The 23588-nt window shown below is 36.8% G+C and overlaps 2 protein-coding genes across 6 annotated transcripts; one reads left to right on the top strand and one right to left on the bottom strand.

The window, feature by feature from the left end:
• The first annotated feature begins 1325 nt into the window (after window positions 1–1325).
• Window positions 1326–13525, top strand: LOC132307743 (uncharacterized). 5 transcript variants are annotated; one of them, XR_009482304.1, is made up of 2 exons: window positions 1326–1510; window positions 13270–13525. XR_009482304.1 is itself a non-coding variant. In XM_059805590.1 (2 exons), exon 1 carries the CDS (start codon window positions 7090–7092, stop codon window positions 8392–8394), a length of 1305 nt encoding a protein of 434 aa, XP_059661573.1. In that variant the 5' UTR covers window positions 7076–7089; the 3' UTR covers window positions 8395–8482; window positions 13270–13525. The 5 variants fall into 5 exon arrangements, 1 of the variants encoding a protein (XP_059661573.1); XR_009482303.1 differs by lacking the exon at window positions 13270–13525 and adding an exon at window positions 6384–6639; XR_009482306.1 differs by lacking the exons at window positions 1326–1510; window positions 13270–13525 and adding exons at window positions 4065–5439; window positions 6384–6639.
• Window positions 13526–14412: 887 nt separating this feature from the next.
• On the bottom strand, window positions 14413–16560 carry LOC132309751 (uncharacterized). Its single transcript, XM_059808035.1, has one exon. It carries the CDS (start codon window positions 16558–16560, stop codon window positions 14413–14415), a length of 2148 nt encoding a protein of 715 aa, XP_059664018.1.
• Between the last annotated feature and the right edge of the window lie 7028 nt (window positions 16561–23588).

Raw genomic sequence — 23588 nt, 5'->3', positions numbered from 1 at the left:
TAATAATATTTGTGTTCAAGTGTGACATGTTTAATAATATTTGTATTTATGATTCGTAATATCGTTCTATACGCGATGTATCAGTTGATACGCGATTTTTTTTTAAGTTCGATACGTAAGTTGTATTGGCTAGCTTATATTGACTTTGTCCGAGTCCGGTATACCATGACCTTGACCAATACTACGAATCATATTGTATCCTTATATTACAATAGATGATGCTTTGATACACGTAAGGCGGTTAAAATGATACCTAAATTTTCTTTCTTTCTAATTCCTTTTAACATGTAAACATAAAAATAAAAATAAAAAAAAAATTATGAATAAATTACACTGACATTTTCTATTGAATGTATAAATAACAAAGATTTTTCATATGGATTCAAAACTACCACCACCCATGTTAGTGATGTTAGTGTTATCTGATTATTACCACAGGCATAAACTGACAAGTACATCAATTGTACTTTTATTGTCATTTTATATGCAAAATTATATTTTAAGTAAATTTTCAACATAACATTCGCTAACTCACAGAGGAGAGATTAGAAGTTAGAACTCTAAAAGAAATCAATATTATTTTTAAATTAAAATAAAGTATCTTTGTAATTTATTCAAAGATAATTTATTTTTAAAAAAAGTTCTAAATTATTCCAAATACGTGGTATTCTAATATTATATAGGATAAAGTGCAAATAAACTCCTTCGAATTATGTTTGAATTTGAAAGTAATTTCCTTGAACTATATTTTGTGTGTAATATACACTAAATTATCATATTTTATTACAAAATGCCCCCAATGCTTAAATTATATTTTATTAAATGACCATAAAGACATTTCTTATTAAAATAAATTATGAAAAAAATTCATACTAATTTGATGAGATATTCTTTATTAAATTTGTATTAATTTAGCTTTATTTTTTAAATAAATTGTTTAAATAAAAATATTAAATAGAATTTTTTTAAAAAAAATTAATTATTTTTTTAATTTTTTATTAATATATTAATGAAAAAGAATGTATTTTTATTTAAGTAATTGATTAATTTTTCATCAATATTTTCATAAAAAAGCGGTATTTTTCTACTGTAAAAAAGTTAAACTTGTATAACACGTTTTATTATAAGTAATAAAATTATAATAATAATTTAATCATTTTAAAAATTGTAATTACAAATTTTATTTTTTATGATAAATTGATACAAATAATAAAATTAAGATAAATAGAATAATTAATATTTATATAAGAAAAAATATAATAAAAATAATTTAATAAAAAGTGACTTAATGAGAAAGGACAGAATAGCTTTTTGTGATAAATTTATCCAGACTATAAATATTTTCCTACCCCAAATCGCGTGCGCAAAGAGAGAGACTGGGGCAAAATTGTACGGCTTGATAGCAGTGAGAGAGAGCGCTTGAGGCGGTGAGAATGGCGTCAGCGTCATTCCAGGGTTCAATGTCGCCGATGAAAACGACGACGAGGAGAGTTTCGGGAGAATACTACAGGTACCTCTTCTGCTCTTAGATACAATTGTATAATCTCATATATATTCATATACTCCGTATATTGCAACGATCTATAAACAAATACATATGTATAAACTTACAGATCCATAAATATATATTCACTTATGTACACACTGGGAGGAATAGCTGGTGACTTTTGTTAAATCTTAGTCGTGATGGCACTATGGAGATGAGATTCGTCCTTCATCAATCGTTTTCTGATCTTCATTGTGATACTGCTGTGGCAACATCAGCCGTTCTCCTTTAAGGCATGAAGGAAAAGAGACTGCTTTGAGAGAGAGAGAGAGAGAGATAGAGTTTGCAGAATTTTAGGGGCAGTAGGTGGGAGAGGTTTTTGAGTTTAGGGTTTTGTAAATTATAGTTAGGCTTACACCATTGATGGACCTCAGTTCTAAAGTGTATACAGTATATATATGGGCTAGGACTAGAGGTTAAACTGGGCTAATCTTACCTTAATCGTTATCCTTACATGGACCTTAAAAGAATTTGGGAATATGGGCTCTATCAATCAATGAAAAATTAAGCTAAATGGGCTTGGACTCATGGAATTGTACTCTTTATACATCTACGTGTTACAAGCTCAAAATGAGCTGATAACAAGCCTGTTCACGAACAAACAAGTTGAGCTTGGGGGTGTTTGAGCTTGGTTCATTAAATAATCTAGTAAATTTTGTTTGAGCTCGGTTCATTATTAAATAAATGAACATGAACCGAGCAATTAGTGAGTCGAGCTCGAATTGTTGGTGTATAACTTGACACGTTTGTAGCCCTAGCTGGAACGCTTTACCTCAAACACGAATGCCTCAAGATGCTCATTATAGTCTGATACTTAATATTTTTGGTACAACCATTTGTCCACTCTTCTGGTTTGTATCATATGCTTGCACTTACATGAATCCCTTACTGCTCAACTTCTCAATCTTTCACTGTAGTTCTCATCTTGGTGCCTTTTTTTTTTTGCAACTTCTTTGATTGTATACCCTCTGCGTCACTGCGTGTGTACGTGCGAGTGTACAATTTACATCAAGAAAATTGAAATCCGAAAGGAGACTTTCCCCATTGCACCACCAAAATCTAACACGATAGGAATGTGATTCCATATAGGCGTAGCCATAGCCCCTTGGGCAACATCAGGGAATTTCTCTTCCCATCATTCCGGCACAATAAACCTATACAAATTGGGTGCAAATCCTCTACTATGTGATTTCCATGTTGTCTCCTACAGTGAGCGTTAAGTGGATTTGATTGGCCACGTTTTACTCCACTTCCACTTAATATACACTAAGAATGTGTTTGGCAATTACACAATCATTTATTAATAACATTTCACCATCATTTATAAGTATCTTCACCTTCAAAATAAGATATGCACATAATGCAGACTAAGTAATGTCACATACAAACGTAACTCAATTCACCACCATTTATAAGTAACATTTCACAACCATTTATAAATATCTTCACCCTCAAAATAAGGTATGCACATAATGCAGACTAAGTAATGTCACATACAAACGTAACTCAATTCAACGTATCATTTATGTTATAATTTGAAATTAAATTATTTTAAAAACACCTTAACATGTTAATTTAAAGAATTTAAACCAAAATTAAAATCACTTGGATTAACTTTAGACAACAAACAAAACCCTCGTTGTTTCCTAAAATAACGAAAAGTGCCACATCTGTTTTTTTTTCTTCCTCAAAATATTAAAAAAACATGCACTTAGTTTTAAATTATTTAACATATCTTTGAAATTTTTTTTGCAAAGTTTAATATTAATTGTCACACACATTACCTTCACCATCAAAAGAAAAAATTTGGTAAAATTTAATATTAATTGTCACACCCACTACTTTCACCATTAATAAAAAGTATTCACATAGTGCTAAAAAATTAATAGTCACACATAAATCTAACTCAATTCAACATATTATTTATAAATTTTTTAAGTTAAATTTTATAATAAAAATAGAATATTCAAAAAAATAGTCACATGTTAATTTAAAGAGGATTTGAATGGGATTATGAGGTTGTCAACAACCTTTATTTTTTAAGTAGTGGTGTTACCCTCTTACAAATGGTGATGTTACTTTTTAGACTCATGTGATACTACTTTTAGACTTTGTGATGTTACTTATAAATGGTAGTGAAATGTTCCTTATAAATAGTGGTGTAATTGCCAAACACAGTTTTAGTGTCTATTAAGTGAAGTAAAACGTGGTCAAACCAAGTCCACTTAACATTCACAGCAGGAGACAATATAGAAATCGCACAGCAGAGGATTTGCGCCCCCAATTAGTAAAAAGTAGGCATCTCCCAACCACTAGACCAAGTGAAATGAGCATCTTCCATAGGTAAGTTAATAAACTGATGCCCATCAATGAACTCCAAGAACTCTTGCATAGCTGAGGTCCACTTATCCCCTGTTGTATGGGAATCTAACCGGGTTAAAGTCCCAACCCAAACAGTGGCGTAGCCAGAAATTTTTTTCTGTGGGAGCAATCTTTAATAGCAATAATATATATATATATATATATATATATATATATATATAAAATTTGAATCAAAATAATATATGTAAAAATTAGAACATTGATTTATAATATTTCTATTCAGTATATTCACAACTGTCCTCTTAATAATTACTATGTCAATGTACTCATGATAAAAATTTATTTATATTAAAAATAAAATAAAAAGCAAGACATGAAGATAACTAACCTTATAAGATATAACCAGATAATTCAATCAATCGAAAAATTTGATAGAGTAATTGAATCTGTGATTTCATTGATTTGGGCAGCAAATAAAAAAAAATTCTAAGTCTTATTTAGAGAATAGTAATTAGTAACACAATTACACAAACTAAATTTTGAAAGAACAACAACCCCTAAAATAATTTTGATAGTAATAATTAATAATTTTTTTAATTAAAATTATAAAATCAAATAATAATCGTAAATTTAGATGATAAAACGACTTACTGAGTCTCTGTCTACTGTAAATGGTTTTTTTGTGAAATATTGAAGATTCGCGGAAAGCAAAATGTGATTGAAACAATCCATTTGTTTGTGGTAAAGTCAAAAGTGTAAAAGAATATCTTAATGAAATGTTTTTTTTTTTTTTTTTTTTTTTTTTTTTTTTTTGGGAAAGTGAGAAAGAATATAATATTGTGGGAATGTGGAAAAAAAATATCATATTTTGTGAAAAAGTAATATTTTGTAAAACCGTGTGTCAAATTTTAGAGGGGGCAATTATACAAATATAAAAATCTTTCCATATAAAATTAAAAAAAAATTAAAAATTCAGTGGGGGTAGTTGCCATACAATTCTCCGTTTTAAATTTATTACAAACCTGTAAAAAAAATGTGCCTACTTTTGGGAAATAAAATACTACAACCCATTAATTTTCCATTTGGATGATATTGGTAAATGTTGCAGCATACAGAGTGCTGACTCTAATCAAACTATAGAAACTAAATGTAATGTCTGTGTATTTATGTGCATAGGTGTATATATAATATGTGTATTATGTTGTGTTATGGCTCAAATTTAAGCAAAAAGTTAAAGGAAAAAGAAAATAAAAGGTGGTGGGACCTACCATTAAACCAACTAAGGGCCAAGAGACCACAAATGGTCTCATTTCTCTCCTTCTCTCCCGTGCGCCTCTCTCTTCCCCTCTTCCTCTCTGTTTTTCTTTTCATTTTGATTTCCAAAACTTTGAAGCAAGATCTTGATCTCATTTCTTATCGAAATTGAGTGCCGTTTGAGGCAAAACGAAGCTCGTGTCAAGCTCTACACATCCATACAAGCGATTTCAGATTTAGTGCACTCCTTGGAGTTCGAATCTTAGGACCCATTTCTAGGGTTTGTGAAGAAAATTGGGGTTTTTGCTCAATTAGAGGTAAAGGTGTCTAATTCACACTTTTCTTGTACCTTAGTGAGTTATTCCTCTAGAATTTTGGCCAAACATGCTTGATTTAAGGTTGATTGCTTTAAAAATGATTTAATGGTGCATATAAAGATTTTATATATGTGTGTTTGTTGACTTATGTGATAAGCATGCTTAGTTTAGATGGATTACTCCTTAAATGATTTAATTGTGTATGTGAAACATGTATCTGTGTATATTTGTTGGATTGTATGGAAATTGTGATAAATGGTTGATTTATCATGCTTATTATAATGCTAAATATTTAGTTGATTGTTGTGAGCATGTGTGGTAAATTGTGGTATTAAATTCCCCATTTTATGATATTGTCACGGCATGACAAATGTTAGAAATCCCTTATATTACAACATTGAAAGTATGTGGCATTCATGAATTCATCATTGGGGATTGCACGTATGGAAATGACTTTTGAAAAATGAAAGAATGGGGATTTTCGGGAAAGCTTTGTTGAAAAAGTTTTTTTTTTGAGAAACCCGGTCGCCGCGGGGGTACCAAAGGGCCGGAGGTTAATATAGCCTAGAGGGGACTAGGGAGTCGCCCTAGCGTGGTTGAGCTAGCTGGGCCGCATAATGACGCCGCGGGGTTACCAAGGGTCAGGGACACTAGCCAATCCTCTTCTCGTGTCGCTGCGGGGTCACCAAAGGGCGGGTTATATTAACAGTTTGAAAAGTATGGTTGTTTTCTGAGAAATGGGGAGTGACACGCATATCATAGCATTCATGGCATTTTACATATGATTGTTTGGAATTGAAATTTAATATGTGTTTCCCTCATTTTGCATGACCCCTCTTCCTATTGGCCTATGCTTTGTTTGGATTCACGGGGCTACAAGAGGTGCGTCTTAGGCACTCTCTACTGAGCTTTATGCTCACCCCATTTTATTTAACATTTTCTAGGAACCGGTAAGGAGGTAGTGGATGCCGATCTTCCACAAGCTTAATGATGACTTGGAGCTCATTTTGTATCTTTTGTATATCTCCCATTTTTGTAAGGCCCCAAAAGTGTAGTAATGTGTATTTATTTTTTTTTAAAAACCATGGTTAGGTAATATAATTATGTTACTAGATGATATTTTGGATGTGAGTTTGATATCATGTAAACCTTATTGATGCATGGGGAGATTAATACTAGTTTAAGGTATTATCGAGGTCATTTGATTGTGTATTATCATCTACTATTGCCGTGAATTCGGAATTTGAGCCGTGACAGGTTAAAAATGCAATTAAACAGGTTGTGGTAGGCCTATTTTTAGGGGAGGTATGCCGAATTTTTTTTTTTTTTTGGGTTTAAAAAGTATTAGTTTTGAGACGTTACAAATTTGGTATCAGAGCAAAGGTTCGAAAACCTTTAGGACGACGGGTAGAGGCCTACATAGAGTCGCATGGGATGTTGTTTGTATTATTTACTTGACTACTTGCTACGTGGTATCTTACTTAAATGAGCATGCTTAACTGCCTATGTGCTTACTGCTTACTTGTTTATGTTAAAATGTTTCTTGCATAGTCTTGCATACTAAGTGTTGTACGGTATTAATTCTTGTTGAGTCGTCCACAGTGGACCTTAGTGTCATGTTTCTGAATCGTTTTCTCGTTTTATAGAACGATGTCACGGCGTGAGGAACCTAGAGAAGTTGGCCCTAGGCCAACAAGGGGCGATATTGGTGAGAGCTCTAGCTCCAATCCGGTGGAGCCAGTTGATGAGAACATGCTTCTTAGGGACTTGATTCCCCCAAGAGCTGTTCCCCCAAGAAGAGAGAATGTTGAAACACCTGTACCCGTAGAAGTGGGTGAAGGTTCTGTGGCACTAGAGTTGAATCGATTGTTGCAAAATGTCGTGAGAGCAACTATTGTTGCTCAGCCGCAGTTGGTACCACAACTTACAGTTCAAGTTGAGGAGACTCCAACTCAGAAGCGTCTCAAGATCATTAAGGGGTTTTTTCAGCTGATGCCGGTTATATTTGAGGGCAGTGCGGATCCAATGGTAGCAGATGACTACTTGGATCAAGTTGAAACCCAACTAACTTCAATGGATGTGACAGAGGATCATCTAAAGATCATCCTAGCTACGTATAAGTTTGCTAAGGATGCTAAGGTTTGGTGGAAATCAGTCACCAACCAGTATAAGATTGAAGAGATGAGCTGGGATAGGTTCAAGGAACTGTTTTATGAGAAGTACTTTCCGCTTTCCAAAAGATGGGAGTTACAAGACCAGTTTCATAATCTTATTCAAGGGAACATGTCAGTGGCGGAGTATGAGAACAAGTTCACCTCACTCTCCCGTTTTGCTCCAGAAGTGGTGAGAGATGAAGCTAACAAGACTCGGAAGTTTGTCTCGGGTCTTAATGATCGAATGAAGCCGTTGATCACGGCACAGTTTATTAAGGTTTACTCTGAAGCAGTGGAAAGGGCTTTGATGCTGGAGACTGACAATAGAGAGAAGGATGCAAGAAGAGAGCAATTGAAGCAAAAGAGGGGTGCAGGGCCATCCTCAGAGGGATCTTCTTGGAAAAGGAACAGGGGCAGTCCATCTCAGTTTCAGGGACAGCAGTCTGTACGATCTGCTCCTACCACTCCGTTGCCAGCTGGGTCTGATAAGAATGCAGTTGTTTGCTTTCAATGTCAGCAGCCCGGACATTACAAGTCCAGTTGTCCGATGAGATCGTCTTTAGTTTCGTCAGCTCCGAAGGCTTGTTATGGGTGTGGCTGGCAGGGTCACTTGATTCGTGATTGTCCGAGTCAGAGAGCAGGCATCATTAGTGGCAGAGGGTCACAGCAGAGGCCGTCACAATCGGCTACAGTTCAGTCAGGTTTCAGACCACCACCACCACAGCCTACTATATCTTCACAGGGTTCACGGTCAGTTAGGAGGGATACTCCTACTATGTCAGTGCAGCAGTCAGGTGTTTAGGTTGGTAGTCCTCAGGCACAGGTACCACAGGGACGTGTTTTTGCACTGGCACAAACCGATGCATCTTCTGGACCGTCAGTTCTTCGAGGTATATTTTCAGTGTTTGGTTGTTGGGCCCGTGTTTTGTTTGACTCTGGTGCATCTCATTCTTTCATTTCATCATCATTTGCACTTGCATCGGGGTTAAAGGTTAGTTTCATGGATTGGGCGTTATGTGTTGATACGCCAGTTGGGGTTTCAGTGTCCTTGAGCCGAGTTGTGCGGGATTGCTCCATTGTGATAGCCGCGTGGACCTTTTTGTTTGACCTTATCCTCCTGGAGTGACTAGCTTTGATGTCATTCTCGGGATGGATTGGTTGGCTTCATTTCATGCCACGATCGACTGTTACAGAGGAAGGGTTACAGTTTGCACTCCCGAGGGAGACTGTTTCTTTTTTGTGGGAGATCGGAGTGATTCCCACATTTCGTCGTTTTATGGAGTTCGTGAACGAAGTCATGGTGATTATTTCTTAGCTAGTCTTCTAGCCGAAGAAGATGATGTTGTGGGAGAAGTTTATCCGGCGATTGTTTGTGACTTCTTGGATGTTTTTCCAGAAGATTTGACAGAGTTGCCTCCACACCGAGAAGTGGAGTTCACTATTGATTTGATGTATGGTACTGCGCCGATTTCTATGGCACCGTATCGTATGGCACCAGTTGAATTGGAAGAATTGAAGAGACAGCTTGATGATTTGAGGATAAAAGGTTTCATCCGACCGAGTGTGTCACCGTGGGGCGCACCGGTCTTGTTTGCTAAGAAGAAAGATGGTTCGTTGAGGTTGTGCATTGATTATCGGAAGTTGAATCATGCCACCATCAAGAACAAGTATCCTTTGCCAAGATAGATGATTTATTTGATCAGTTGAGGGGAGCCAGTTGTTTCTCGAAGATTGACTTGAGGTCTGGCTATTATCAGTTGCGGGTTAGGGATGAGGATATCCCGAAGACAGCATTCCGTAAACGGTATGGACACTATGAGTTCCTTGTTATGCCTTTTGGCTTGACTAATGCGCCAGCGGCATTCATGGACTTGATGAACCGCGTCTTTCACGATTACTTGGACCAGTTTGTGGTAGTTTTCGTAGATGACATTCTTGTGTACTCACGGACTCGGGAAGATCACGAGGTCCATTTGAGTATTGTTTTACAGATTTTGCGGGAGCACCGATTGTATGCCAAATACGAGAAATGTGAGTTTTGGCTGCAGGAGGTGAAGTTTTTGGGGCATGTTGTTTCAGAAGGTGGAGTATCAGTTGATCCATCAAAGGTTGAAGCAGTTTTGACTTGGGAGCGACCCAAGAATGTGTTTGAGATCCGTAGTTTCCTTGGTTTAGCGGGTTACTATCGGAGATTTGTGAAGGATTTCTCCCGTTTGGCAGCTCCTATGACCCGTTTGACCCGGAAAGGGGTCAAGTTTGTCTGGAATGAGGCCTGTGATTCATCTTTTCAGGAGTTGAAGACGAGATTGACTACAGCTCCAGTGTTGGTGATACCTGAGCGTGGCTTGGGTTATGTGATTTATTGTGATGCTTCACGTGACGGGTTGGGATGTGTGTTGATGCAGGATGGTAGAGTAGTGGCTTATGGGTCTCGACAGTTGAAGACTCACGAGCTTAACTACCCTACTCATGATCTGGAGTTAGCGGCAGTTGTGTTTGCCTTGAAGTGTTGGAGACACTATTTGTATGGTGAGAGATTCGAGGTATTTTCAGATCACAAAAGTCTCAACTACCTTTTCTCCCAAAAGGACTTGAACAACAGACAGAGGCGATGGGTCGAATTCTTGGCGGACTACAATTTTGACTTGCAGTATCATCCAGGCAAGGCGAATGTGGTAGCGGATGCCTTAAGCCGGAAATCTCGTGGAACTTTGGCCAGTTTAGCTATTCGGAAGTGGAAGATGCTTGAAGACCTGGCAGAGATGGGATTGTAGTGTTTTGATGATGATGGTTGCAGTGAGTCGGCATTCTTATTTAGTCTTGTGGCTCAGCCTACTCTTGTTGTACGAGTGATTGAGTCACAGAGACAGGACTCGGACTTAGATGCCATCCACGCTTTGATCTCTAGTGGTGAGACAGTGAAAGATTGGGCCTTGCATGCAGATGGGGGTCTACGGTTCAGGGGTTTGTTGGTGGTTCTCACATGTTGTCGTGAGGACGTCCTACGAGAGTTTCACACTTCCCGCTTTGCAGTTCATCCAGGTGGTACTAAAATGTATCACAATTTGAGACGTCAGTATTGGTGGAGCGGGATGAAGAATGATGTTGCACAGTTTGTGGCTAGATGCCTTACCTGTCAGCAGGTGAAGGTCGAGCATCAGAGGCCAGCAGGTTTGTTGCAACCATTACCTGTAGCGCAATGGAAATGGGAGCATATTGCTATGGATTTTGTGACAGGTTTTCCAAGGTCAAGAAGGGGCAATGAGGCCGTATGGGTCATCATTGACAGATTGACCAAGACGGCTCACTTTTTGCCTATTAAGGCAACAGATGATGCAGAGAAGCTTGTTGTTCTTTATGTGAAGGAGATTGTAAGGTTGCATGGAGTTCTTGTAACCATTGTGTCAGATAGGGATGCTAAGTTCACTTCGAAGTTCTGGGAAGGACTTCAAGTAGCATTTGGTTCAGCGTTGCATCTTAGTACGGCATTCTATCCACAGACGGATGGTCAGTCGGAGCGTACTATCCAGATTTTGGAGGATATGCTTCGGGCATGTGTGCTTGACTTGGGTGGTAGTTGGGAGGATCACCTTCCACTTATTGAGTTTGCCTACAACAATAGTTATCAAGCGAGTATCCAGATGGCTCCATTTGAGGCGTTGTATGGTAGACCTTGTAGGTCTCTTGTTTGTTAGACTGAGGTAGGTGAGACAGCCGCCTTAGGACCCGACATTGTACTCGAGACTACTGAGAAGATTAAGTTAATAAGACAGAGGTTACTTACAGCTCAGAGCCGACAAAAGAGCTATGTGGATAAGCGGAGACGACCGTTATCCTTTGAGGTGGGAGACCACGTTTTTCTATGGGTTTTTCCACTGAAGGGATTGATGAGATTCGGAAAAAGTGGCAAGTTGTCGCCACGATTTATTGGACCGTTTGAGATTTTGGACCGAGTAGGAGAGGTTGCCTACAGGCTTGCTTTGCCACCACAGTTGGATAGGGTCCACAATGTTTTCCATGTATCGATGTTACGGAAGTAAGAACCGGATCCATCTCACATTTTGAGTTGGGTAGATGTGGACATTGATGAGGATGTTTCCTACGAGGAAGGACCAGTTCAGATTCTTGACACACAACAGAAGGTGTTGAGGAACAAGACGATACCAATGGTGAAAGTCCTTTGGAGACACCACGGAGTCAAGGAAGCTACTTGGGAGCTCGAACAGGAGGTTCGGTCCAAGTACCCAGCGTTGTTTTCTTCCTCAGGTATGTCTTGATTTCGGGGACGAAATCCTTTTAAGTTGGGGAGAATGTAATGTCTGTGTATTTATGTGCATAGGTGTATATATAATATGTGTATTATGTTGTGTTATGGCTCAAATTTAAGCAAAAAGTTAAAGGAAAAAGAAAATAAAAGGTGGTGGGACCTACCATTAAACCAACTAAGGGCCAAGAGACCACAAATGGTCTCATTTCTCTCATTCTCTCCCGTGCACCTCTCTCTTCCCCTCTTCCTCTCTGTTTTTCTTTTCATTTTGATTTCCAAAACTTTGAAGCAAGATCTTGATCTCATTTCTTATCGAAATTGAGTGCCGTTTGAGACAAAACGAAGCTCGTGTCAAGCTCTACACATCCATACAAGCGATTTCAGATTTAGTGCACTCCTTGGAGTTCGAATCTTAGGACCCATTTCTAGGGTTTGTGAAGAAAATTGGGGTTTTTGCTCAATTAGAGGTAAAGGTGTCTAATTCACACTTTTCTTGTACCTTAGTGAGTTATTCCTCTAGAATTTTGGCCAAACATGCTTGATTTAAGGTTGATTGCTTTAAAAATGATTTAATGGTGCATATAAAGATTTTATATATGTGTGTTTGTTGACTTATGTGATAAGCATGCTTAGTTTAGATGGATTACTCCTTAAATGATTTAATTGTGTATGTGAAACATGTATCTATGTGTATTTGTTGGATTGTATGGAAATTGTGATAAATGGTTGATTTATCATGCTTATTATAATGCTAAATATTTAGTTGATTGTTGTGAGCATGTGTGGTAAATTGTGGTATTAAATTCCCCATTTTATGATATTGTCACGGCATGACAAATGTTAGAAATCCCTTATATTACAACATTGAAAGTATGTGGCATTCATGAATTCATCATTGGGGATTGCACGAATGGAAATGACTTTTGAAAAATGAAAGAATGGGGATTTTCGGGAAAGCTTTGTTGAAAAAGTTTTTTTTTGAGAAACCCGGTCGCCGCGGGGGTACCAAAGGACCGGAGGTTAATATAGCCTAGAGGGGACTAGGGAGTCGCCCTAGCGTAGTTGAGCTAGCTGGGCCCCATAATGACGCCGCGGGGTTACCAAGGGTCAGGGACACTAGCCAATCCTCCTCTCGTGTCGCTGCGGGGTCACCAAAGGGCGGGTTATATTAACAGTTTGAAAAGTATGGTTGTTTTCTGAGAAATGGGGAGTGACACGCATATCATAGCATTCATGACATTTTACATATGATTGTTTGGAATTGGAATTTAATATGTGTTTCCCTCATTTTGCATGACCCCTCTTCCTATTGGCCCATGCTTTGTTTGGATTCACGGGGCTACAAGAGGTGCGTCTTAGGCACTCTCTACTGAGCTTTATGCTCACCACATTTTATTTAACATTTTCCAGGAACCGGTAAGGAGGTAGTGGATGCCGATCTTCCACAAGCTTAAGGATGACTTGGAGCTCATTTTGTATCTTTTGTATATCTCCCATTTTTGTAAGGCCCCAAAAGTGTAGTAATGTGTATTTATTTTTTTTTCAAAACCATGGTTAGGTAATATAATTATGTTACTAGATGATATTTTGGATGTGAGTTTGATATCATGTAAACCTTATTGATGCATGGGGAGAGTAATACTAGTTTAAGGTATTATCGAGGTCATTTGATTGTGTATTATCATCTACTATTGCCGTGAATTCGGAATTTGAGCCGTGACAGGTTAAAAATGCAATTAAACAGGTTGTGGTAGGCCTATTTTTAGAGGAGGTTATGCTGATTTTTTTTTTTTTTTTTTTTTGTTTAAAAAGTATTAGTTTTGAGACGTTACACTAAATATGCTGGTGTAAATGTAATTATTCACCGACAGAATTATCTTTCAGTAATCTTCTTGTTCGTCATATACGTAATACTGAATATATTAAAAACAAAGTAGTATATGCATAAATGACTAAAGCTCGTGCCCTTAAGTTTATATTTGGGGACAAGTGCAGGAAACGCTCTTAATGTATATTTCGCGTAACACTCTTATTCTCTATTTGAAAAAATGTGCAAACAACACCTCTATTCTTTTCACATTGTGCGGAAATATCACTCAATAAGAAATTTGACATAAATTAGTACTGTAATACCCATTTTATCTTTTTACTCTTTGGAAAATATCCAAGTACAAACGTGCAAATTTTATGATTAGGGGAGATTAATGTTTCTCAAACCTAAATCAAAGACAGGTTTATGTTATTTAGACAATAAATACGCTACAAGGAGTCCACGGCTATGAAACACTGCCAAATTTGCCTCCCTAGTTATTAGAAGATTACTAAATTTATCCATGATTATCATGATTTAATCAGACTACACATCATAAGTTGATTTGGGTAGATTCTAATCATTTTGATTCATTTTTTCTTCATAAGAGGCAGTAGCAGCTTATATGCAAGTTATACTTAAGAGGTGCGGTCTTACAGGAAGTCTGGTCTCTGATGAGAGAAATATAGCCAAAAGCATATACACTGCCATGACAAACTTAACCAGAACCATTTTACCTTCTTCTACTTACCCACAATCAGTTTGGCTCGGCCATGTCCAGTGTCAATCCTGAACTGTTCTCCCAAGCCAAAATGGGTCATCAGCAACCAAACGAAAGTAATAAGCTCCCCTCCTTTGCTGAGGTGCTGAGCATGGATATTTGCTTTGCAATGACATGCAGCATAGGACAACAATTCCACCCACACTTTGCTCATTATCTCCCACCTCTTCTCCAGATTAATTTCGTTCAGAGCTTTCGCGAGCATACATGCATCAAACAACAGTGATTTGCTTCTATCCCCCTTTACTTCAACTGGTTTGACAACTGTATTTACAGAAAGTAGATTCACACAGACTTTTTTTCGTTCTTCGTTTGGTTCTGATCGTTTTCCTCTAAAACAATTCATTAATTTCTGCACAATAACCTCCCCTGCTGATTTTGATTGCCCCGTCCTGGCATCCTCGCGGATGATCTTCCTGGCATCCTCACAGGTGTCCTGAAACCTGACTTTCCAAATATCTCCCACCGTTGACGACATCATTGTAGGCCGCATGATCAAAAGATACAACATATATTCTGACAAGAGCTTACTAAATTGACGATATTCATCATTGGAGGGATTTTGGTTATTGCGATCAGGGCCATTGAAGTAGCACAGTTCCGTAGCAATATGCCATAACAAAAGGCTTTCATCATATTCAACCTCCTCGCTCACGGTTGATACAATTGAGGCGTGGTAGCAACTGTTCTGCCAGAGAACCCAATCACCTCTCGCTGAAAATATCTCCTTTGCAGTTTTTGAATCCTTCGCTTTCAGACCCTTCGCCCTCAACTCACTGAAAATGAATTTCTTTAGATTATCCTCAACAAGTTTGGTTTCCTTGTATTGCATTTCATCAAAAAATTCCTTGAGCCCGAAAAAATCAGTTGCTTTGTCGAGCCACTTGAACCGTTCCTTCAGACAGTATCTTATCAAGTTGTGCTGTGAGAAAGATTTAGACCACCGGCATCTGTTGTCAAATGAAACTTTCTCACGGATGGCAGAAACAACAGATTTGGCCTTGGAATTGTTGAGTTTCGCTATAGTCCAGTCAGAGAAAAAGAGCTTGAAGTGAGCCAGTAAGTCCAAGCCAACGGCACCAATAAGCAAAGTGTAGGTAACAGCAACGTCAATTCTATGGATTTGGTGGTCTTTCTGAATGGATGCAAATTGTATGAAGGATGCCGCTATCAGAGTAGAACATATGAGACGGAAAAAGAACCCGGACTTGCGATGCACCACTTCCATTTTGGTAAAGAGCACATCATACATGAAATTGAGCTCAACTTCAATCACTCTAAAAGCAACTTCACAAGTCATTTGGAAGAAGAATTTTCGACTAAAATTGCGATTAGTGGTGCTAAGCAAGAGGTCAACCAGTAGTCTCTTAAATTTTTTAAAGAAGTTGTGCCCACGATTCACAACCTCAGTATCTACGAGTGTTGTTAGATCTTGAGTTAATGCTGCTTCCTCTTCCTGTATAGCAGTTCTGAAACCTTTTTCAGGTTCCTTTACTATTTCAATTTCAACCGGAACCCCGGCAGCTTCCTTTGATGAATAAACCTCCATGAGCCGACGATAGTTTACTCCAGCTTCCGGTTTTGGAAGCATTCTGTCCTTGAAATTAGCCAAGCATGCTAGATATAGAGCACGGGACCTCTCAGCATACTTAATAGTTCCAGCAAAGAACAGGACCGTTGGAATCCAGAATTGGTTAGGGAGTGACACCGTGAAGACATAAACAACTGCAACAAGCTGGACGATAAGCCCAAGCAGATGTCGAATCCACAGTTCATTATCTTCCAGAGAGAAGGCAGTGATGTTATCAGGGCCACCAAGGTGTAGCAAAAGGAATGGAGCCCAAAAAGCTGCAAGGTCATCATCTACCCTGAACTTTTTAGAATCATCCCCTTCGCCGTTCAAGATGAGTCCAACAGCAAAGACAGCAACCCAATCGGCAAGCAAATAAGCCGACCAGATGATCATGGTTACAATTATGTTTCCAGTTCGTTTTCGTGATGGTGCAGAGAAAATTAACACTACCTGCAAGAAGAGACTGAAAAGAACAGCACCACGGAGATTCCATACATCCCATACCTTCTTGACCTTGCCTGGAATGATTTTAGCCATTTTACTATTTCTTTTTGGTCTCTTTCTTAATTTGCTCCTGGAAAGCTCCTGATTAGTTTATGAGGAACAAAGTGTGACAAAATATATCATTCTAAATGGACAATATATCTGAAATATATGTACAAGCTAGAAAGACAAATCTTGATTGGAAGGAAAATAGGTGTAAAATGCTGCAGTTTAGACTAGATCGAGCACCAGAATCCTTAGTCAATTATAAAGTGCAAAAAAAATATTTAACCAAAATTTTATTTTAGGTTCTAATTCCTTTTTAATTTTTTTAAAAATTGAACTTTAAGAAAAGTTTGAAAATTATACATCATTAAAGTGATGTTGTTATAATAATAATAAAAATTCTCTTAATATAAATTTAAGAAAATATAGTTTTACTTTAAAATTAGTTTTATTTTTAGGTTTTCTTTAAACACATAAAAAATTTAAGAAAATTTTAAAAATTATTTCAAAGTATTTTCATTTTCTTATAGGCTCACCGTTAAAAAAAATAAAATATTTTTAACAACAATATGCCAAATGAATTATTTGTATTAATATTAATTTTGATTTAATGTTAAGAGGTACCATTTTATTAAATTTATATTAAGGGGCAGTTTAGTTACTATAACATTACTTTGCAACAATTTGGATGGTTAGGGAGGTTTTATGTCAAGGAGGTTTCTTACCAAAAATTAAAAGTTTATGAGGTTTTATGCAATTTACCCTTTTATATATTATTTTTCATGAGAAAATTAGATTTTGGTAAACCAAATTCAAACAAAATTGCTATATAATAGTCACCAATTTTAAAACTTAATTGCTAGTAAGTAATCATTTGATAATTTATTACTTAAATATCCTTTTTGTAATACATTATTTTTTAATTGAACAAATTTATCTTACATATTAAACACAATTAAACATATTAAATTGTTAATTAAATTATTACTACACTTGTTTATCAAAATAATAAACTAAGATGTTTATTAGGAAAATATGATGACTACTTTATTACATGAGTAGTTATATAATATACAATACACAAATATAGGTATAATTCCATGACATGGCTTTCCCTGTATTTGTTCATCGATTTTCTTCATCTCACAGGGTAATCAGTTCCAGTTCCGGCCGGCTTTGGCCTTTGTCTTCTCCAACTCCACCGCAGCAGCTAGCGCTCTCTCCGGGCGGGACCAATTCATCTTTTTCTCTTTTTCTCTATCTTCTTAAAAAACAATTCAATTTTTGTCTATCAAAGCTCCTCTGTTTTCAATTCATTCCTCAAAACCAATTCTGGTACAAGAAACCAATTAAATTTGTGTCCCTTTCCAACGCATCCCTCAGAACCAATTCTTATGATAAGGGCGGCGACGGACTAAACTTCGAGCAAGGAGTCCGACGACTGCAAGGAAGAACCGCACCGGAGATCGGTGGCTCCAAACTCCAAACGAGTAAAATTCTCTTAAATACAACTTATACACAAATTCTTTAATAATTTAATTGTTAATTAAAATTGTTTATTTGAAAGAACAAATTGACACCACTCTATCCCACTCCCTAAAGACCACTCTATAAGCATTCACCAAACTGTTAAAAATAATGAAGACATCCTACCCTTGCATCCAAAATAGCAGTGGCCAAACAAGACAAGCATAAAAATCAAAACCTGACTCATTCCCCTGATTATCAAAATTGCCGGTTTGCACAAACCCACTAATCAAATTCTCTTTCTCCCCACTCCCGCCATATCTCTCTCTCTCGAATTCTTTGCTGCCTCATCCACATTCGATGCCCAATTGGCGTCCCCAGTCACAAACAACTCCCCACTTGAATCAGTCCCCATCGCCACTGGAAAATTAGAACAAGTTGCGTAAGCCGCCGACGCCTCCACCGAGCAACACCTCCGCCGAGTCCCACTTCGATCGGTGCTCTATCCGGATACTGAGCGTGACCCTCGCTGCTGCCGCTTTCTGTCGATCTACTATAGACTCTCCCGCTTATGCGCTGATATAGGCTTGTCCTCATCAAATAAGCTCAGCTTTGACATAGCGATGGCGTCGATAGTAAACGAGGTCGCTCAATGGGATCGGCAAGGTCTCTAAGGATTGAAAAGGGATGGATGGATGAACGATTTCATGTTTGGTTGTTGGAAAGAAGGGAAGAGATGGAAAAAATAAGGAAGAGTGTTTCATACCTCTTTTTTTTTATATTTTTCTATTCGCTCAATTTTGAATGAAAATATGAGAGAAAATTAATAATTATCCATAAATATCAATTTCCAAATTTAACATTTTCAAAAAATTGAAATAGATATTCAATCAAACAAAAAATAATAGTAACACGCTTTCCCTTCCCTAGATACCTCCCCCTCTCTTCCATCTATCTTTTTAATCCCTTCAAGGAAAGGAAACATATAAGTATACTGTTTTATACCACACAAGAGAGGGTATTATAGTCTTTTTGTGAGCACAAAACTAGATATTTGCAATCAAAATGCATTAATCATACCCAGTTTTATTACATCAAATCAAATTATAAACTTGAAGAGTAAGTAGATTTCTGAACTAAACTTATCAATCATATGGTATATATATATATTTTATACTGATTTGATATAAAGGAATGATCAAAGCACTTAAAGTCTGATTTCAACATGTAAAAATCAGATTAAATTTCTTTCAAAACAAACAAAGGACAAACAGAGCGATCTAAATTCAGAATTTCAGATCCAATTAGCAACCAAGTAGTAGGTGAAAATCGTTAAATGCGATCCAGATCTGTTAAAGAGAGAGATATTCAAACTGATAGATCTTTATGAATTCAAAATTAAAGAAAAAAATTGGGTTGATTACAATACATTTGTGCATTAAAAATAGAGAGAAAACTGGTCATTCGGTTAAATGCGACTCGACTGTCCAATTAGTACCAATCTGTTTATAAAACTTCCCCACCTATGTGCCACCTGCTATAACTATGAGATAATCACTATCACTGTACTCCTAAGGGCGGACTATTTGATTTGTAATTTTAAAAATAATTATTAAGAATTAATTTTTAAAAAACTGAATTAAGAAGAATTTTTTTAAATAGTTTCTATTTTCAGTTTTTTGACAATAAAAAATTATTTTCTTAATTACAAATAGAGCCACAAATAAATAGAGTTGAGCCAAACTTTGGCTTGCGGCCCGGCCCACCAAGTGTAGAATGGTGCTCGGACTTGACTCGGGCTCGTCCGAGCTTGACTTACGTAAGTTCAAACTTGACTCGTCAATATTTGAACGAGCTCGGCTCGGTTCAAGCTTGCATTTTTGAATTTTTTTTATTAATCATCATCATCTTTACAAACCAATCTACATTATCATCGTCAACTCTATAAACCAGTCTATATTTTTCACCGTCTCGTAACTCCATCAAAAGTAAGGAAAAAAAAGGGTATGAAGAAAAAGATCGTAGTTGAGAGAGATGAAGACATGTCTCAAAGGAGTTATTGTTGGAGCAAATTTATAGCATCAATCACTCGTAGATTAAGTGGATCTGTGATTGAGAGGTCTCCTGTAATCATGGCGTTACCAAATACCAAGCTTACTACCCTAACAGCTAGTCTTGACCAGAGAGACGAGAGAGAGAATGTGAAAGTGGAATGCTGATCTATGATAATCCGTAACTTAGTAAAATTATGGGTTGATAGTTTGATGCTTAAGTTATTAGATTGCCAAGTAACAATGAAGGTGGACACATGTCATTATAAGTACACAGCAAAGAGATTGTAAAGAGATAAGGTTAGGTGACACAATTCTTGTAAGATAAAGGCTTTCAAATTTGATTTGTATATTATTATTTTATTATTTTTTAAAAATAAGTTAATGTATTTTAGTGATGTATATATTTATAAGAGTTTATAATTTACAATTTACAATGTATACGAGCTTTAATTATATGAGCTTGTATTTACGAACGCAAACGAGTCTAAGCTGATTTTATGTTCATGAGCTTATACGAGCTGAGCTCAATACTCTTTGGGTTAGTAAACGAATCTAGAAATTAACTTCAAGCTCGGCTCATTTGTTTAACGAACGAATTCGAACTAAACTTTTGGCGAGTCGAGCCCGAATTATTCATAAATAACTCAGTTCATTTGCAACCCTAATTACAAAGCAAGCAAGTCTTATATTCTTATATTATCATTTTAGTATTTTTAGACGGCATGTTAATTTAAGTAACAAAAGATTATAACAAGGGGAAAAAATGTCGTAATAAAATTTAGGATAAATCATTGTTAGTCCTACTTTGTTGGAAGAGGCATTATTTGAAATGTCATGACAACACAAGAATGCAGCAGAATATTTATCAAAACAAAGAGAGTGAAATTACCTGTTTGTTTTTCTTCCACCTGCTTCTTCTGCTTGCTCTTCTTCTTATAATTATTATATATTCCTTTATATAGTACACAAAGCCTTCGTCTGCGCAAAGTCTTCGTCAAGCAGGGGGCAAGTGCAACTGGCCCAAGCTGGCCCACTAATATATATAGCACACCACGTGGGTGGGCTGTTGTTTGGCATGGAATCCGATGGATGTAATGGTGAGAGAAGGAAAAGTTGTAATAATTTGGGACCCACTTGGACTTTGTTTAGTTTTTGGCACGTTGGTTTTATTTGATTGGAATGAATGAAGACGGATTGTGATATTGTCTGATATCTTTTGAGGGTCCGGTGAGTATTGAGGCCTGTATGAAGTTGGTGGGTTGAGTCGGTGCATTCTCTATATTTATGTTATCTGTCTTGTATCTTGGGTAAGCATTATAGAACGAGATAGAAGAATGAGTTAAGAGAGAGACGAGGAGCCGAGAGTTGCAGAGTGCGCAGCGGAAGTTTGGAGCTTTGATGGTTAAGTGGAAAATTAATCTTTTTTAGCGTAGGGTTCTCTATATCTTGAATGGCATGGAAAGATTTTGTTTTAATATTTTTAATTAAATGCATATGTATTAAATGTATATGTTTATGTTGTGAAGTTGTTTTATTAAACTTTTATGAAATTCTTGTTATAGTTTTTCTTACTGGGACTTTTTATCTCACCACCCTCCAGTTTCAGGTACCGAGGATGAACGAGAATAGTTAAAGACGGGCTTAGGATGAAGAGTCGGCGTGGAGGATTTATTTTTTATTTGGAGAATTTTTTTTTTGTATATTTGAGGAAATTGATTTTGTATAAAAGACGGTATTATTTTTGGGATCTTGGATGTATTTTGATGTATCTGAATCTATATAAATTGAGGATTTTATTGGAATTGTCGGGGCGTGACACTACCCGTGAGTTTTATGCAGTATCTGGTTTATTTGTGCCAGGATGGTAGACATGTCCTGTAGTGTGGTTCCGGATTAGAGTGATACTGATAATGGTTAATGTGTGAGTCCTTGGGGCAGGATATAGTTCGAGATGTTTTAGATGGGTTTCAAGTTGTAACGTTATACCAGTTGTGATCATTATGTATTAAAGTAATGACGTATTTGTATGACTGTGTTACATAGTCAGTTTTATAGGATAACGACGTGTATTTCATGACCAGTTGAACTCTTATGTGTTGGTCTTATTAATAGATCAATGACAAAAAGGGTTTTTTTTACCTATGTTACTCTAAATGTTATTAATGGGGTTGTTTAGCGTTACGTAGATGTTTTTACTAATGGAAGGACTTTATAGAGTTCTCTCTTTTGTTAGGGACCCCAAGTGAGGGTTTGATCTGAATCATTCGACTTACCTCCACCACAAGAGGTGAAGTCCTTAGTTTTATGGGATTCATTTTGAAAGCTTATGATCGATACAGCGTGAAACGCGACTTGTTGGCCATTATGTATGTTTTCTTAGAGTCTTGGTGCTAGCAGTGGTATCTAGTAGTTGTGATGTGAGTCGTGTGTGGGGAATGGTTAGACCGTGTGTCTAGAGTAGACATAGAGATTGATGTGTGTGTGCGCTTAAGGATTAGACCTGAGGACAAGAACGACATTGGTGTTGAGGTCGGATCGACGATGGGAATGGCCTGGCCAACCATTTCTCTGAGTCAATCTTTCCTTAACACAATGTCAGGTCAAAAGTTAACGATCATTGATTTTAGTATGCTTAGTGACAGTCAGAGTACGGTGTTTTGCATTGCATACGTTTGGATGTGCAATCCCATTTTAGAGTGAGTCTCGCTTGGGATTTGTAGTGTTTCCCTTTCTTGCCATTTTTTATTTTTTCGAAAATTTTGTTGTTACAAGGGTATTTTTGTCTTTTCTCGTTTTGAGTGCAGGACACCGTGAACTGTGCTGGATGTGTCAGAGAGTTGATTGGGGCATTTCATTGAGTTCAGGACTCTTTGAAATGTAAGGTTTGTCATTTTTGTATTTTTTCGTTTTTCGGGCCGGACGGTTCCGGGTAGGACCCGTTACCAGAATTGTCTTGTACGAGGGTTATGATTGGGTCCATTTACATCATTTTTTATTTTATTTAATGTGTTGTATGTGACTATATTATAGTTGGTGCATATATATAAATTTGTGGTGGGAATTATAAGAAAAAGAAAAAAGAAAAAATTTATTTAAAAAGGTGGTGGAACCCATCACTAGCATATATGTATGGCTTAGAGACCCATTTGGTCTCATTCTTCCTCTCTCTTCCGTAGCTCACTCTCACCCCTCTCATTCTCCATTTTTTTCTTTTTCTTTTTACAAGATTTCAATCCTAAATTTCTCCCTCAATTTTTGGAGTTTTTAAGTGTCGTTTGTGGCAAATTAGTGATCACGGCGAGATCTTCGATTTGATTGGAGCAAAGGTGGTTTTGGTGCACCCTAAGAATTTTGAATTCTTGGGTTTGGATTGGCAAATTGGGGGGTTTTTGCAATTCTTGAGGTAGAGGTCTCTAATACACAATTTCTTGTGCTTTGTGGATTATTCTTTCTTAAATTGTTAACTAGCATGCTCAATATGTATAAATTAATGCAAAATTGTTTAAATGTTGTATATGAGATTGTGACTAAGTGATGGGTGATGTGTTATGAAAA

This window comes from Cornus florida, unplaced genomic scaffold (assembly GCF_030987335.1).
Source record: "Cornus florida cultivar Cherokee Brave unplaced genomic scaffold, ASM3098733v1 CherokeeBrave_3.0.0_Hap2_Chr05, whole genome shotgun sequence".
Classification (NCBI taxonomy): domain Eukaryota; kingdom Viridiplantae; phylum Streptophyta; class Magnoliopsida; order Cornales; family Cornaceae; genus Cornus; species Cornus florida.
Note: the sequence above shows the minus strand (reverse complement) of the source record. Positions and strands in the feature narration are given on the sequence as shown.

What these genes read in the sequence shown, in the direction of transcription:
- LOC132307743 (XM_059805590.1), top strand. Translation starts at nt 7,090, where the DNA reads ATGTCACGGCGTGAGGAACCTAGAGAAGTTGGCCCTAGGCCAACAAGG.
- LOC132309751 (XM_059808035.1), bottom strand. Translation starts at nt 16,560, where the DNA reads ATGGCTAAAATCATTCCAGGCAAGGTCAAGAAGGTATGGGATGTATGG.